The sequence below is a fragment of the Canis lupus genome, chromosome 3, assembly GCF_048164855.1.
Source record: "Canis lupus baileyi chromosome 3, mCanLup2.hap1, whole genome shotgun sequence".
NCBI classification, from domain to species: Eukaryota; Metazoa; Chordata; class Mammalia; order Carnivora; family Canidae; genus Canis; species Canis lupus.
The window spans coordinates 68,017,290-68,033,837 of NC_132840.1; the positions used below are offsets into that span (position 1 = coordinate 68,017,290).

The window sequence follows — 16,548 nt, forward strand, 5'->3', positions numbered from 1 at the left end:
GAGTACAGGTTCCAGGTGCCTGGCTGGCTTAGTTAGAAGAATATGTGCCTCTTGATCTCAGGGTCTTGGGTTCGAGCCCCATGTGGGGTGTAGAGGTTATTTAAATAAAGAAAACTTAAAAAAAAAAGAGTGCAGGTTCCAGGCAAGGAAAATCTGGTTTGATATTCCAGTTTTTCATATACTTTTTACCATTATGTGACCTCAATTTGCTTAACTTCTGAGTCTTAGAAATAAGACTTATTGGGAGAAAAAAAAAAGAAGACTCATCTGAAAAAAAAAAAAATGACCCATCTGGAAAATGGACAGTCTTGGTAGATCCACTTGGCTCAGAGTCAGGCTCACAAAATATTACTCCTGATTCTTATTTTTTTCTCACTAGAGTGAAGTCAGGAGCTGCTAGAGCAGCATTCTCAGACCCTCTAGTGGCCAGGCTGAGGCTGGGTTGGGGGTCTCCAGGCTGAGGCTTCCGTTTTGCTCATTCTTTATTCAACAGTGCCAACCATGTATCAAGTCCTGGGGTTACAATGATGAACAAAAGGAGAAAAAAAGTCTTAATACTCACGAGGCTTACAATCTAATTGAGAGAGACATGAACAAATACACAATGATATACTATGTCAGGAAGTGATAAGTATAAATAAGAAAAATAAGACAGGACATGTTGGTTTGGAATTCTCCCTTATAACCAGCATCACTTCTTGCTGCTATAGGTGACCAACTACAACAGTCACAACTCTCAAAGCAATGGTTTTCTCCTTCCAGTGGCAGGAAAAGGAGCTGCTTCAATCACTCACAAAGGGGTAGGTTCTTAGGATTTGCATGCAGACCTCCACTTCCAGCTAAAACCAGAAGAGGAGCCTAGCCACTGCCAGTGCCCCGGGCCTTTTGAACCCCCGTTTCCTAGTTCTTGCATTTCTGTTGACCATGTAAAGATGTGAAGCACTTGCTATCCAAAATTAATAATTAGTGGGCAAACAGTAGGCCCACTTCTGTGAAGGAAGATTTCTTATCACTCATACCTCCTCCCTTGAAAATAAAAGACTGGGGATGCTTGGGTGTCTCAGTGGTTGAGTGTCTGCCTTTGACTCAGGTAATGATCCCTGGGTCCTGGGATCAAGTCCCACATTGGGCTCCCTGCAAGGAGCCTGCTTTTTTCTCTGCTTCTTTCTCTGCCTATGTTTCTGCCTCTCTGTGTCTCTCATGAATAAATAAATAAAATCTTAAAGAAAAGAAAAGACCAATCCTGGGAATCTCTATCCTGTACCATCATAAGGCCAGCACTTGGGATGTGGTTAACAGTGGGGCACTGCGCCAGGTCAGCAGCACCTCCTTTCTGCCCACAGACCAGTGATCTGCAGCTTGTTCGCGATGCACTCCGCAGCCTCCGCAACAGCTTCAGTGGCCACGACCCTCAGCACCACACCATCGACAGCCTGGAGCAGGGCATCTCCAGCCTGATGGAGCGCTTGCATGCCATGGAGACCCAGAAGAAACAAGACAGAAGGGTAATCCTCTTCCTATGTTGTTTCTCTTAGGCAAGCACCCAAAGAACTTAGTTTTACCAAGTTTAGTTTAGATGAAGGCCATGCTAAAAGATGGGAAGACCCTGTGGAAGGTTGTGGTTGCTTTTTTCTTTGGTTTTCCTCTAAGTGGAGCTAACTCTTTATCAGGATGGGAGTTCGTGATAACTCTTGCTCCACAGAAATTGTGGTTCTTGACCACACAGGGTCTGTCTCTCTTTATTGCTTATTCTGCTTCCCCTTCTCCCCTGAATGAGCTTGACATCAGATGTGGAAACATATGGGAAAATGTACTGGAAACTAGAAAGCCTTTTATGAATGGACATCATTATTGTTAGGATAAATTGTTTAGCTTTATATACTGTGGAAGATGTGGTAGAAAAGTATGTATTTCAGGTATACTTTTATGATTTAAATTTCTCGGATAAATTCTCCTGCTGATCCTAACTGAGCATTATTGTGTGGCTCCTCAGGTTCGGGGCAAGTCACCCAGAAGTCAAGCAGGTAGTGAATACCGGGAGTCCTGGCCCCCTAATTCAAGTAAGTACTCATTATTGCTCAGTAAGGACTCCTAGCATATTAGATCAGAGATTTAGTATTTTTCTTGGTACTAACATTTTGAGAGTAAAATTTTTCTTGTGGTGCTTCACTCTGTTGTTTCTCTAGTTAATACTTAAATCAAGTTACTTCTAGGACTATGAAAACACATACGATCGTCATCACCACCATCACTGCAAGTACATATTTAACCACGTGCAGGATGTTGCGGACTCAAGCTAAAATATCTTTGGAAAATATACAGTATCAAAACGTTTACACTAACCACAGAAAAATATAAAACAACAAAAACACACACAAACCATCCTGTAGCCCCAAAAAGCACAGAAAATTTCCAGTTCTTCCTAATGGCAAGTTTAATTCTTAGGGGATTTTCCTTAAAAGCTGGTGCTGAGGTCTTTTTCAGTTTGAGTCCTGAGAAAGATTTGCACCTCCTAGTGGCCACACCTAAGAAGTCATTTAACTTGTTCTGTGACCTCTCCTTAGATTTCTTTCCCTGTTCCTTCAAACATGCTGGAAACTTACTACCCTGCCTGATAATTTCTCTTTTATTGTGTGTGTTATCTTTTGCTTTAATAATGTTCACATTTTCTGGGGATCCCTGGGTGGCGCAGCGGTTTGGCGCCTGCCTTTGGCCCAGGGCGCGATCCTGGAGACCCGGGATCGAATCCCACATCGGGCTCCCGGTGCATGGAGCCTGCTTCTCCCTCTGCCTGTGTCTCTGCCTCTCTCTCTCTCACTGTGTGCCTATCATAAATAAATAAAAAAAAATTAAAAAAAATGTTCACATTTTCTCATCTTTTATAGTTTACCCAGTCCTAATCTAAAAGTACATAGTAATCTAAAAAAAACCCAAATAGTAAAAAGCTGACTGTAGCAAGTTTTATAGAGTTTTGAAAACTACATTAATAAACAAAACCTAGGGGTGCCTGGATGGCTCATCGGTTAAGCATCTGCCTTTGGGGGTCATGATCCGGGGCCCTGGGACCGAGTCCTGTGTCGGGCTCCCTGCTCAGCAGAGAGCCTGCTTTTCCCTCTGTACCCACTCCTGCTTGTTCTCACTCTGTCAAATATTTTAGTATACTTCCAAATATTTAGACTTACCTACATTGGCAGTTTATATTAACCTAAAGAAAGTACTAAAGGGGATGGCAATAAAATAAAAAGGCTCTCGAGAAAACAGAAGTGACTATTTCAAAACAACGCTAGAAAAAGAAATTGAAACTAATTCTGGTACTAATATAATTTGTTATATTAGTGCTGCCAAAGCAAGCACTTTCTCTGTCAAATAAATAAAATCTTAAAAAAAAATCTAAAGTAAGATACTTAAGATATCGGCACAATTTGAAAGGTAAAATGTTTTTTTGTAGGGTAAATAAACTAATATATATGTCACCAGATACCTTTTCTTCTTGAATGAGGGATTTACACTGGGAACAAAACAAATTATATTAGTACCAGAATTAGTTTCAATTTCTTTGTCTAGCATTGTTTTGAAATAGTTACTTCTGTTTTCTCGAGAGGCTTTTTATTTTATTGCCATCTCCTTTAGTACTTTCTTTAGGTTAATATAAACTGCCAATATAGGTAAGTCTAAATATTTGGAAATTCTTCTTTAAAAGTCTAATAAATTCCTCACTTTTGTGTATTTGCAGTACTTATCCTGAATACTGCAAATAAATTCATTGCTGCTTGTAAATTCACAAATGATATACAAGGTCTCTTCTCTGAAAACAAAAACTTGTGTAACTCGCTAGCCCTCTACCTACTGACTCTTCTCTCTCATTTCCCTGCATCAGACATTGAAAGAATAGTCTATACTTGTTCGTTTTCCTTCCTTTCTTCGCATTCACTACTCTAGCCACCAGCGGACTGTTACTCATCTAATCCACATGTTCTTTTTGTTGGATCACTGTTGACTTTCTTGTTCCTTAATCAAAGTGGTTACTTTTCAAAACTCGTCTTCCATTGACTTTTCAGAAGCACTTACTGCTCTTACATAGTTTCCTTCTGTATACATTCTTCCTCTTTAACTTGAGTACCAACCAGTTATTCATTCAACAAATATTTATCGAGAGTCTAGTGAACTAGACACATTCTCCTTCTCTTCTCCGTCGAACCCTTGAATGTTGATGTGTTGAGATCCATGGGGATCTAGACCTGGCCTTTTCATATTTTCTTCAGGTGATCCCTTCCGCTCCCACAGCTTAAACTACTCTTATGTGCTGATTATTTTTAAACTTTAATCTCTAACCCCAGCCCTTTTCTGAGCTTCAGGGCTCTATTTCTGAATAACAGCTAGGTATCTCCTTGTAGGTAGAAAGATACTTCAAACTTTATGTCTAAAACTGGACACGAAATAAGGGAAAATACGTAGTATGAAATTAAACAGATCTGAGATGCAGTTTTGGCTCTCAGCAGAGTATATGATCATGAGCAAGGCTGTTAATATCAGTGAATTTTAGTTTCCTTGTTCATGAAATGGAGATAATTCTGAAGGATTATGAGCATTAAGTGAAGTATTTGCAAATAATATGGTATAGTGTTTGGCATAGGATAGGTGCAAGGCAAATGTTAATAGCCTCAAAATAACTTCCAGTTATTCCCCTCTGGCTATGCCCTTTCTACTTTTCATCACAGCCAAATCTCCTGAAAGAGTAATCTTTCCGAATCTACTTCTTTTCTTGCCTTTTACTCTTAAGGGAAAACAGTATTTATTATTTCAGATTTTAAAAGTAATACAGTAGGCATCTGAGTGACTCAGTCTGTTAAGCATCTGCCTTTGGTTCAGGTCATGATGTCAGGGTCCTGGGATTGGCTCTCTGCTCAGTGGGGAGTCTGCCTCTCCCTCTCCCTCTGCCCTGCCCCTGCTCCTCACACTCTCTTGCTCTCACTCTCTCTCAAATACATAAAAATAAAATCTTTTTTAAAAAAACCTTTAAAAGTAATACAGTAGATTATTGGAATAGAATTGAAAGTTCAGATAAAACCTATACATCTGTAGTCATTTGACCAGCAAGTAGTCTCTTCAACAAATGGTGCCGGACAACTGGATATCCACATGCAAAAGATAGAGATAGGCCCCTCCCTCACACCATGTACAAAAATTAAAAATAAATCACTGATGTAAATATAAGAGCTAAAGGTATAAATCTCTTAGAAGAAAACACAGGGAAAATATTCATGACCTTGAATTCTCAGCATCAAAAGAAAAAGCAACAAAGTGTGAGCAACAAAAGAAGAAAATAGGGAAATTGGGACTTCATCAAAATTAAAAACATTTTTGCATCAAAGGACACTATCAAGAAAGTGAAAAGACAAACAGAATAGGAGAAAATACTTGAAAATCATATACCTGATAAGGGTCTAGGATTAGGAATACATAAAGAACTCTTAAAGACTGACAACAGAGGACCAAGGAATCCAACACCAAAGGGCAAAGGAATTGAATAGACATTTCTCCAAGGATAAACAAATGGCCAATCCGCACATGAAAAGATGTATGTCAAAACCATAGTGAGATACCACTTCATGCCCACTAGGTGGTTCCAAAGGAATGGAAAGTAAGTGTTGTTGAGGATGTGGAGAAACTGGAGCTCTTGTAACATTGCTGGTGGAGATATAAAATAGTATAGCTGTTGTGGAAAACAGTTTTATGGTTCCTCAAAAACTTAAATCTAGAATTACTATGTGATCCAGCAGTTTCCTTCCTAGTTAAATACTCAAAAGAATTAAAAACTGGTATCCAAAAATAACAACAACAACAAAAATCTTGTACATACATGTACATAGCATTATTCACAATAGCTGAAAGGCAGAAACAGCCTAAATGTTCATCACCTAATGAATGTTGTTGATACAAATTCTGACATGTGCATCCAGTGGAATATCATTCAGCCACAAAAAGGAACCAAGTATTGATACGTGCTACAATGGAGATGAACCTTGGTAATGTTAAGTGAGTGATGCCAGACACAAAAGGGTATAAGTTGGATGAATCCTTTCATGTGGAATGTTCAGAATAGGCAAATCCATAGAGACAATGGGTAGGGGACATTACATTCAACAGATACCAAGATTAGAAAGGAGTGACTGCTTAATGGGTATGAGGTTTCCTTTTGGGATAATAAGATGTTCTAGAACTAGATAGTTATAGTGACATAACACTAAATGTACTAAATGCCACTGAATTGTACACTTTACCTGGTTAAAATGGTGAGTTTTGTGTGATGTGAATTTTACCTCTATTGAAAAAATAAAATAATTTTCTTGAACTCATTAGAGAGATGAGATCATAGGGTGTCCAACCCACCAGAATACAAACAGGTGGCTCCAAGGAGAGATTGGATGCAAGCATACATGCATGCATGCAAGATTGTGGTGGAGCATGGGAGAAAGATGGTGCCACCATACAAACAGGGAAGAATTCAGCTAGGATTGTAATTAATTGCTCAAGGCTAAGCAGAGAGTATAGGAATCCTGAGGGCCACAAATGCAAGAGGAGTTTGCATCCACTTGCTGGCTCTTTATGGACCTCCATCATGTGCTTATGAAAAATACTGGTGGTAGGAACAGAGTCTGGAGGAAACCTCTCTTGGTGGTGGAGACCCAGAGATGGGGACCAGCTGCCACTGCAGGAAAAGCACTAAGCATTCTTCCTTGAGGAACAAAAGCCTTGAGCCTTTAGGAAAGGGCAGCAAATCCTGTTTTCCCCTCCCTCCCTGTCCCAGGCAAAAGTGAAGATCCATTTTGGCTAGGGGGAAGGAAAAAGGAAAAAAGAACTGTCTGCTCCTGGAAAAATGGTAGGCTACTGCCTTGGGCTCAGATCTTTAGAAGTTGCCTACCCTTGAGGTAAGGATAGGATCACTCTGAAAGCCCCATCCTCAAGACAAGGTTGGATCATGACCATGGGGAAGCTCCCCTCATCCCCGGCCACTGGGTGTGCAAACACTGTACAATAAGCAATAGCAGTCTGCTGGGGTGGGGGGAGGGGGGCAAAAGTGTAGAGAGATTGACTCAGGTATAGTCACACAAGTCGAAAGCTGAAGGTGGAACAGGAACACTGAAGAAAAACCCTCCAGCAACCAGCCACCCCCTAAACATAACTAGAATTCAAGGATGATGGGTGGTACACTGAAGGTAACCTTAACAAAAATCCCAATCCCATCTCAATTCCAGTCTAGATGAACCATCCCTAGTAATGGCCTAGCAGAACAAGCAGTGTGCCCATTTTCTAAGCATAAACATTTTTTAAGTCCCTCAATACTGTCGTACACGTGATGTCTGACATTCAGTAAGAAATTATAACACGTCCACAAAAGCAAGAAAAATACTGTTAAGAGTCAATCAATATCTACTCAAGAGTAGACTCAAATAGGACAAGGATGTTGAAAGGCCTAGAATAAGTCAAGAAAATATATGAAGGTGGAATGGCAGGGGAGATTTTAATATTATAACAATTATATTAAAAAATTATATCAATTAGGTTATAAGATACAATAATTATTGTTTGTTGGTTCTTATGATAAAAATTTCTAATTAGTCTTTTCTCTTATTAAAAGCATAATCAGGGTGCCTGGGTGGCTCAGTGGTTGAGTGTCTGCCTTTGTCTCAGGCCGTGATCCTGGGGTCCTGAGATCGAGTCCCATGTCGGGCTCCCTGCAAGGGAGCCTGCTTCTCCCTCTGCCTATGTCTCTCTCTCTCTGTGTCTCTCATGAATAAATAAATAAAATCTTTTTTTAAAAAAGCATAATCAGGGCAACCTGGGTGGCTCAGCGGTTTAAGCACTGCCTTTAGCCCAGGGCCTGATCCTGGAGACCCGGATCAAGTCCCAGGTCAGGCTCCCTGCGTGGAGCCTGCTTCTCCCTCTGCCTGTGTCTCTGCCTCTCTCTCTCTCTCTCTCTCTCTGTCTCTCGTGAATAAGTAAAATCTTAAAAAAAAAAAAAAAAGCATAATCGTAAGTACTCATTAATTAAAATTTTCTATAAGTACCTGTAAAAAAATGTAGAGACAAGATGAAGACCAAGGAGTTTGAGTTAAAAACCATGGGACCAGGGTACCTGGGTGGCTCAGTCAGTTAAGCAGTTGACTCTTGGTTTGGGCTCAGGTCATGATCTCAGGGTCCTGGGACCAAGCCCCACATCAGGCTCTGTGCTTAGCGGGGAGTCTCCTTGAGGATTTTTTCTCCTTCTCCCTTTGCCCCTCCCCTCTCTCTTTCTCTTTCTCTGGAATAAATAAATAAATCTTAAAAAAAAAAAAAAAGAACAAACCATGGGACCAACACATATAGATCCTGTGGAGCCAAGGGATAAAGTAGGTCTTGTGCCTTTTACAATGGAAGCATGAAGTCCCTTGGCCTCTGGGTTTCTAAGGTTACTTTGCTCTGTGATCCCTGTTCCTGCTCATTTCTCTTTTCATGAATCGCGTGAGCATTCTCTACCACTGTCTAAATGTTGGCAGTATCTGCATCTTCTGCTGTGTCCATTCTTCTTAGTTGAAATCTTGTTTGGCTTCTTTGACCTCTTTTGACTCTGAGCAACAGCCTCTGTCAGGACACTTGTTGTGCCCTGGTAGGAATACCTGGAATGGGTGAGAAATGATGTCCTCGTGATAGTGTCCATGTTCAAAGCATCTCCATGTTTCATGGCCCTAGTGGTGACTCCCTGTGTGATCACACCCTATGGACATGGTTGGTGTTTTGCAATGGTGTGAAAGCTGTGCAGTGACCTCAGGCGGCTTCATTCTCCTGAGACACTTTGAATAACTGGAAATGAGGGTGGTTGGGAGCAAATTAAGTTCTGACCACAGTCTCTCTTTTGATTGCAGAGTTGCCTCACTCACAGAGCTCGCCAGCTGTCAGCAGCACCTGCACTAAAGTGCTCTACTTCACTGACCGGTCACTTACACCCTTCATGGTCAATATACCAAAGAGGTGAGATTCTGGAATCGCTATTTGTCTTAAAAAGGAAAGGAGGCAGAACCATTAGTTACTGCCCACTGAAGGAGCTGAGGTGTTTGAGAAACAGTACAGTGTAGGAAGCATACAAGTTGGGATTCTAGTTTCAGTGTTACCACCAGTGGCATTCCAAGAGACAAGTCACACGATCTGCTGCTAGGTAGAGACACAAGAATGGTGCTCCCGATTCTGATATACAAATATGTTCCAAGTTAGGCAAAATAGTTTTTTAAAGGCTCACAATACCTCCTGTTGCTAGCCATGGATTGCTAGCAGCCTGGCCCTCCAGGGCTATCACTCATTGATCTTAGTACTGTTTGATGACTGCATCTAAGCAATTGAGAATTCATGTTAAAAGCCCTCAAACATTCATTTATACTCCCTTGTAAGGTAAATGGCTTTGAAAGAAAGATTTTTTAAACTCTGGAACCAACTACTGAGAAAGGTGATGGGATGTCCGTTTCCTGGGGTGTTTGCTTAGTTGATCTTGGCTAGAGAAGAGCTTTCTGAAACTGGAAGGATAAAGATGATAACATCTGATTTAACTACCACCAGCCTAGAGAAAGGAATATTGTTGCCAAGAAGGAGATCAAGAGAACTTAGATATATTGATAGTTCAACATACTGATGGTTCAACAAACTTCAGAGACCTTATTATGTCTTATTTCCAGAGTAAAACAGAGAAAAGTGATCTGGCTGCTGCTGAAACAAAAAAAATCTATTTTAAATTATCAGATCACCCCAATGCCATTCCCATTCATTCCTGGTGGCTCCCTAACCTCTGCCGTCCTAGAATTGTCTGGGTTCTCAGCGGCAGGGACCTAATAAGGCCATGCCATTTCTTCCTGGAGAGTCTTTGGCAGGGGCTTGGGTTTAAAGCTAACATCTTGGGGCACCTGGGTGGCTCAGTGGTTGAGCATCTGCCTTTGGTTCAGGTCCTGATCCCAGGGTCCTGGGATTGATCCCCGCACATCAGGCTCCCCACAGGCAGCCTGCTTCTCCTTCTGCCTATGTCTCTGCCTTTCTGTGTTTCTCATGAATAAATAAATAAAATCTTTAAAAAAAAATAAAGCTAACGTCTCATCTTCCCAACCTATTGATAAATAGTCTGTTTCAGTGCTCTTGCCCTTTGTTGCAGGTTGGGGGAGGTGACACTGAAGGATTTTAAAGCAGCTATTGACCGGGAGGGAAATCACCGGTATCACTTCAAAGCGCTGGATCCTGAGTTTGGCACTGTCAAAGAGGAGGTACAGAATCCCTGGGGAGTCTGGGTGGTATTAATGGTGATTACTGAACCCCAGAGCCTCCTCCTCAGGGACTAGGACCAGGAGTACCTGAGTTCCCTAACCAGGTCAGAGGAACTTCCCTGAGCCTCAGACCAGTCTTATTATTCCAGACTGAAGCAGTCAGGGAATTGCACAAGGAGTGGGCAGCTTCTTCAGTTCAAGGACTTAAATCACTTTGGCCAAACTGGGATAAATAATTTTAAAAAAGAAGGGAGTTTTGTTAGTGGGAAAAAAAAAAAAAGGACTTAACACTTGAACAAAAGCTTGGCTTTGAGGTCCCTTCTCGACCTGTAGCCAAATCTTAGAAACTTTTCTGCTAGGCAGCCTGGGTGGCTCAGTGGTTTAGTGCCGCCTTCAGCCCAGGGCGTGATCCTAGAGACCTGGCCCACGTCAGGCTCCCTTCATGGAGCCTGCTTCTCCCTCTGCCTGTGTCTCTGCCTTTCTCTCTCCCTCTCTCTCTGTGTCTCTCTCTCTCTGTGTGTGTCTCTCATAAATAAACAAATAAATAAAATCTTAAAAAAAAAAAACTTTTATTAAAAAAAAAAAAACTTGGGCAGCCCCAGTGGCCCAGCGGTTTAGTGCCGCCTGCAGCCCAGGATGTGATGCTGGAGATCTGGGATCGAGTCCCACGTTGGGCTCCCTGCATGGAGCCTGCTTCTCCCTCTGCCTGTGTCTCTGCCTCTCTCTCTCTCTGTGTCTGTCATGAATAATAAATAAAACCTTTTTTAAAAAAACTTTTCTGCTTATGTTGAGCAAAATAAAACAGGCATGAGTATATGGAACTGTATGTTGTGTTGGTAGTTTCTCACATAATGAAAATGAGGAACTTCTGGGAAGTCACCTATGCGTATTCTCAGCTCCTTGACTGTTTTTCTTAGCCTTGTGTTTCTCTTTATAATCTGTCTGCCAAATACAGGGAAGAGATTTCTGGGTTCTGACATATTCAAGTGCTTGCGTTGCGATTAAAACCAATGTTTTATTTCATAAATATTTCTGTACTGAAACCCTTTAATAGCCCTGTTCTATTAGTGACTTAGAAAATTAATTGAATGAATGAATCAAAAGAACTGCCTGTTCTTTTGGCCTTCTTTCTAACCCTTTACAACACCTAGGACCAAAATTTTACCCTTTCTCATTTTTGTAATGTTTATGATACTGCTCTCTCCTAAGAACCACAGAGTGCTGTATGTTTAGTAATTTACTAATTCCAATCAATCTCTATAAGCAAAGCAGGGTTAGGGATGCTTTTACCAATTCACATATGTGGAACTAAGAATATATATTACATAATTTTAATAATATATAATAATACATTACAATACATATTATATATAACATATATAACCTAATAGTCTGTTATACAAAGTACAGTATAATAACCTATTACTCATATCAAAAATATTATATATATACATTTAGTTATAATTTTAGGGATGAAACCAAAGGAACATAGACTCTAACTTAAGGCTTTCCTCTTATCCTTTGTGTTGAGCTCTTACTTTTATCAGCAGCAGCTATCTGGTGAGACTCCCTATCTTATTTATTTCTTCACTGTGGCTTTTCCTTTTCTTCCTCTAGGTTTTCCACGATGATGATGCCATCCCTGGATGGGAAGGAAAAATTGTAGCCTGGGTGGAAGAAGACCATGGAGAGAATTAATGCTGAGTATTGGATTGGGGGCTGATGGAACTTGGTACCCCCTGGCTGTTTCACTCAGGAAAGAAGACTGAAACCAGAATACACGAAGAAGTTTCTAGTTCGTGCTGCCAAAACAGAAGCTTCTCCAAGTGTGACAGCCTCAAGCCAGTACTATTTCTGTGCCTGGCATATGTGGTATTTAAAATCCCTGTCCAACTGTAGACCATGGGTTCATCTGGAGTTCCTTGTCCGTGGGAACACAGTGTTTTATTCTACTCTGAGGACAACAAACCGAAGGCCTTAACCAATGGGAATGGATGATCTCGCTCCAGTAGGGGCATGGCTGCTATTATCTGGAACCTGGGAATTGGATGCATCTCTCCTGTGTGTTACAGTATTCTTTTAATTGGCCTCAATGGTTGCAGCAATCAGAGTCCCAGCATTTGTACTCACAGACAAGGCAAAGGTACCAGCTTTTTTGCTTCTTTGCAGCTATTGCAAACCAAGAGTAACTCATGAGGTGGTACCAAAGATGAAAGCCCACTCTTCAGGAATTTTTTTGACTGGACATGGATGGTGCTGAACTGTTGATTGGATAGAAAAAGGGCTGCCCATATTGTGCTATACTGTGCTAAAACCATGATGAAGTGAGACCTTGGGTTGCCTCTTGTGTCTTAACTGGTTCTGCAACTGTCCTTTAGCCCACAGAGGGCACATTTCATGTACTGCTAGTTTTCCCTGGGGACTCTTTCACTGTAGAGCCATTTTTTTTTTCCCCTTCCAACTGATGAACTTTGTGTTTGAAAGGAATGAGGAGTTAAAATCTCCTTTAAAATCCAGGCGGGTATGGAAAGGTGCTGCTACCCATATTTTCTTGACTTTCTTTCTCTCATGACTTCAGCTCATGGCATCTCCTTTGCAGTCAAAAGGAGACAGACTATTAATTTCAGTATTTGTGATTTAGGAGTACTGAGCATGAGTTACTGGTCTGCCTTTCTTCATTTCAAGTTATTTTCTATTATATATTTAGTCTAGATTGATCCTTTAGGGCACAATAGGAACCATGGGGCATGGTGCATGAGTTGTGAATGGCAGGGTTGATTCTGGGTTAAAAAAAAACAACAACCTTAGAATCCTTTCTCATGTGCAACATTGTCAAGTGTAGAAGGTAAAAGAAGAGTTAAACTTCCAGAGATTACTTAATAACTTGGGTTTTCTCAGTCATTTACAAAGCACCATCAACTAATCAGCCATACACGCGCGCGCACACACACACACACACACATTCATTCCCAAAAGCAGTCGGCCTGTGACCACCAATGTACACTGCCAACCAGAAGAGTCAGACAAGTCATTTCTGGGTTCTTGACCTGTCTGTCTCTAGTTCATCTCTCTTTCCAGCTATTTCAACACACTACTCATTGAAGCTCTGAAATGACATTTTGTTGTTTTATATAGATGTATCTTTTAAAAATATTTCATGTTTGGAGAATTCTTTTGTACCCATTTGCTTTTTGTCTGAGAACCATGTCTATTTTTATAACTTGAGTGTGAGTTCCATATGTCCTCACATTCTGTATACTGTACCCATTTTCTAGAGAACCCAGTAGCTTTTATACAGGCTCTTCTCTTCTTAGCCCTTGTGGTTTCAGAACAAGCTTTATTTTATTACAAGTATACTAATGACAACTCCTGGTTCTAATTCTACCTGCCATTTTGGTTGTGGAGGTAGTTTTATGTAATCTATTTGATTGCTCCTCTAGCAGACAGAAGGAGCTCAAAAGATGTGATATCCTTCAGTAAGTTTACCTGATCTACTGAAGAATTTCTTAGCAGAAATGACTGGGAAAGTTTGGGAAAGTCAGTCATAAAGGAAGAATAATTCATTATGAAAGCAAACAGAAGAAAATAGGATATTCTGAGCCCCCCCCCTCCCGCCCCCCTCAGGAAGTCTGAAGAAAAAGTCCTCATGTCACCAACTTCTCTGTTGCATGAATTTTAGTGTTTTGCTATAAGACAGCATGAGGGTTATCAGGCCAAAATTTGTTATTGTGTTTCCAGTACAATTTATCTTGAATATTTAAGTTAGTTTTTATTCGTCAGTTTTCTTTGAGCAAACATTCTTACCATTATGTAGAATTTAGCTTTTCAGAGAAAATTAAATGAGAGAAAAATGTCAAAGTCCTCTGCCTTATTTGGCTTTTATATCTCTGTCCTTTGGAAGAGGAGCTGAATGGCTTAGTGCCTCCACAAAAAGCTGAAGTTGAGTTCCGGGGAGAGAATGAAGTCATTTTTCCCCTTTAGCTCATTAATTCTCATATGCCATGTAATAACTAAACACCCCATCACAGGATGTCACTCCAGTAATTCTTGTGTACAATGTGTGGGTAATCCCCATTCCAGTTTCTAAAGGCAGGAACCTCCTGAGGAAGCAGGTGCATTGGTTCCTTTTGGTTTGAAGAGAGTACTATTTGTTACACTATGGCTGCACTCGAAGCCTCTTGACTTATTCAGAGAATTGACCCCTGGTGACATTTGTGTGGGACAGTCCATCCTGACCTTGAAATTCTATTTCTTTGAAAAAACTAAGGAACTAGAATGTTTAGAGTTCATAAAATAACCTCTCAACTCTGGGAGATTTAAAAAAAATGATCCTCTCACAAAAATTAGTTTAGAAGAAAGCCCAATTCCTTCAGAAATCATCATTTAAAAAACTGACAACTATTCACACTCAGTTCCTTAAATTAGCTGGAATTGGAACATTTTACAATTTGTACCTAAAGAATTTGGGATAAATTTACTTGTTAATGGCATTCCTACTTACTGATTAACATTTCAGCTCTTTTGACCAGGATGGTTGTAAATTAGGGAAAATATCTGTATGTTCTACATCCAATTCAAGAGGACTCTAATTACTTAAGAGCATTTATGTCATAATTATAATTTTCATTTTTTCCATAAAATAAGCATTATGATTGCACACTCCTATTGTCTGAATTTATGTAAGAGGTATAGCTTGCTTAAAATATATATGTAAAGTTATATTTTCTTAGAAACATGGATGTTTGCAACCTTTGCTTTCATAGAGATTACCACCATGCATTCTCCCTGTTTTGTTTTCATGAAGACTGTGTTATATACCAGAGGCTTCTGATTATCAGTGATAACCAGTTTTAACTGCCTGTATGTACCAGATTTGTGAACTAATTTAAAAAAGCAGAAACAAACCATGAATAAAATGGAGTTTGCAAACTAAATACCATTAATCATTTTCACTTGTGTTGATTGACTGAAATTAATCAGCAAAGCCATTTACATTTAGTGAAAGTCAATTTCCTCAAGTGATCTCCCTGGTAGCATTGTTTACTCACTACCTGGAGAGCAGAGATAAGGATTACTTTATTGCTATAGATATTTTACCATTGGTATTTCAAATATAAGCACAAAACACATTATTGTTGTCAAAGAAAATTCATTGATTTAACACTACTTTTGAAATTATGTATAAACATGCAAACAAGTAAGAGCCTGAGTACAAACCGTATGACAAAAGTCTTGAATGCAAAAGCAAGAAACATGAACTAGATAGACTTTCAGAAATGTGTATTTAAAAGAAACAGGGGATCCCTGGGTGGCGCAGCGGTTTGGCGCCTGCCTTTGGCCCTGGGCGCGATCCTGGAGACCCAGGATCGAATCCCACATCGGGCTCCCGGTGCATGGAGCCTGCTTCTCCCTCTGCCTGTGTCTCTGCCTCTCTCTCTCTCACTGTGTGCCTATCATAAATAAAAAAATAAATAAATAAATTGAAAAAAAAATAAATAAAAGAAACAGAATTTCCAAATTAATTTGAAAGCTGCCTTTCTAAAAACTTAGGTCAGCTTCATTTATCACTTCAATTTAAATGTTTTATATATCTACATTTTTAGTCCTGGGCTTTCACTTGACTTGCAATTACACATTTTCAACTTTTTTTTTTTTTTTCACATTTTCAACTATTAATAACAAGCCATTTTAAGCAGGTCATTATGTTAAATACGTAAAGAGCTTAACTCAGAATCTTTTGTTATACACTAATTTATCTTTCCATCTACTCTTTCTTTTTTCTTTTTTTTTTTTTAAGATTTTATTTATTCATAGAGACACAGAGAGAGAGAGAGAGAGAGAGGCAGAGACACAGGCAGAGGGAGAAGCAGGCTCCAAGCAGGAAGCCAGACACGGGACTCGATCCCGGATCTCCAGGATCACATCCTGGGCTGCAGGTGGCGCCAAACCGCTGTGCCACTGGGGCTGCCCCATCTACCCTTTTTCTATTGGTTGTCACCATTCTACAAGTCTCTCTACTTTAAACCTTAGAGTCTTGAGCCTTCCTTTTCCTTAAATTGTTACCCAATCTGTTTATGAGAGTTCAGTTCATTCTCTCAGGGCTATTTTGATGAAACCTAAGATTTCCTAGCCTGCCTCTAGGGTAAACTTACTACCCTGGACTGTTTGACCTGTGCCCTCCTGTGATTTAGCTACACCTGTCAAAAGAATATTCAAAATGCCAACCAAGGTTTACACAAGCCTACCTAAGTGAACAGAAAACTGAAGA

General features: G+C 40.1%; 1 protein-coding gene across 10 annotated transcripts in view; it reads left to right on the forward strand.

The window, feature by feature from the left end:
* Positions 1-15,214, forward strand: part of DIXDC1 (DIX domain containing 1) — a 71,446-nt gene extending 56,232 nt beyond the window's left edge. For 9 of the 10 annotated variants that reach the window (XM_072821967.1, XM_072821970.1, XM_072821971.1 and 6 more), the window contains 6 exons: positions 711-800; positions 1,344-1,505; positions 1,994-2,060; positions 8,904-9,009; positions 10,172-10,280; positions 11,898-15,214. In XM_072821967.1, coding sequence (XP_072678068.1) covers positions 711-800; positions 1,344-1,505; positions 1,994-2,060; positions 8,904-9,009; positions 10,172-10,280; positions 11,898-11,978 — 615 coding nt within the window. In that variant the 3' untranslated portion in view covers positions 11,979-15,214. The remainder of the gene's footprint in view (positions 1-710; positions 801-1,343; positions 1,506-1,993; positions 2,061-8,903; positions 9,010-10,171; positions 10,281-11,897) is intronic. The other variant, XM_072821973.1, reaches the window with a different exon arrangement.
* The last annotated feature ends 1,334 nt before the right edge of the window (positions 15,215-16,548 follow it).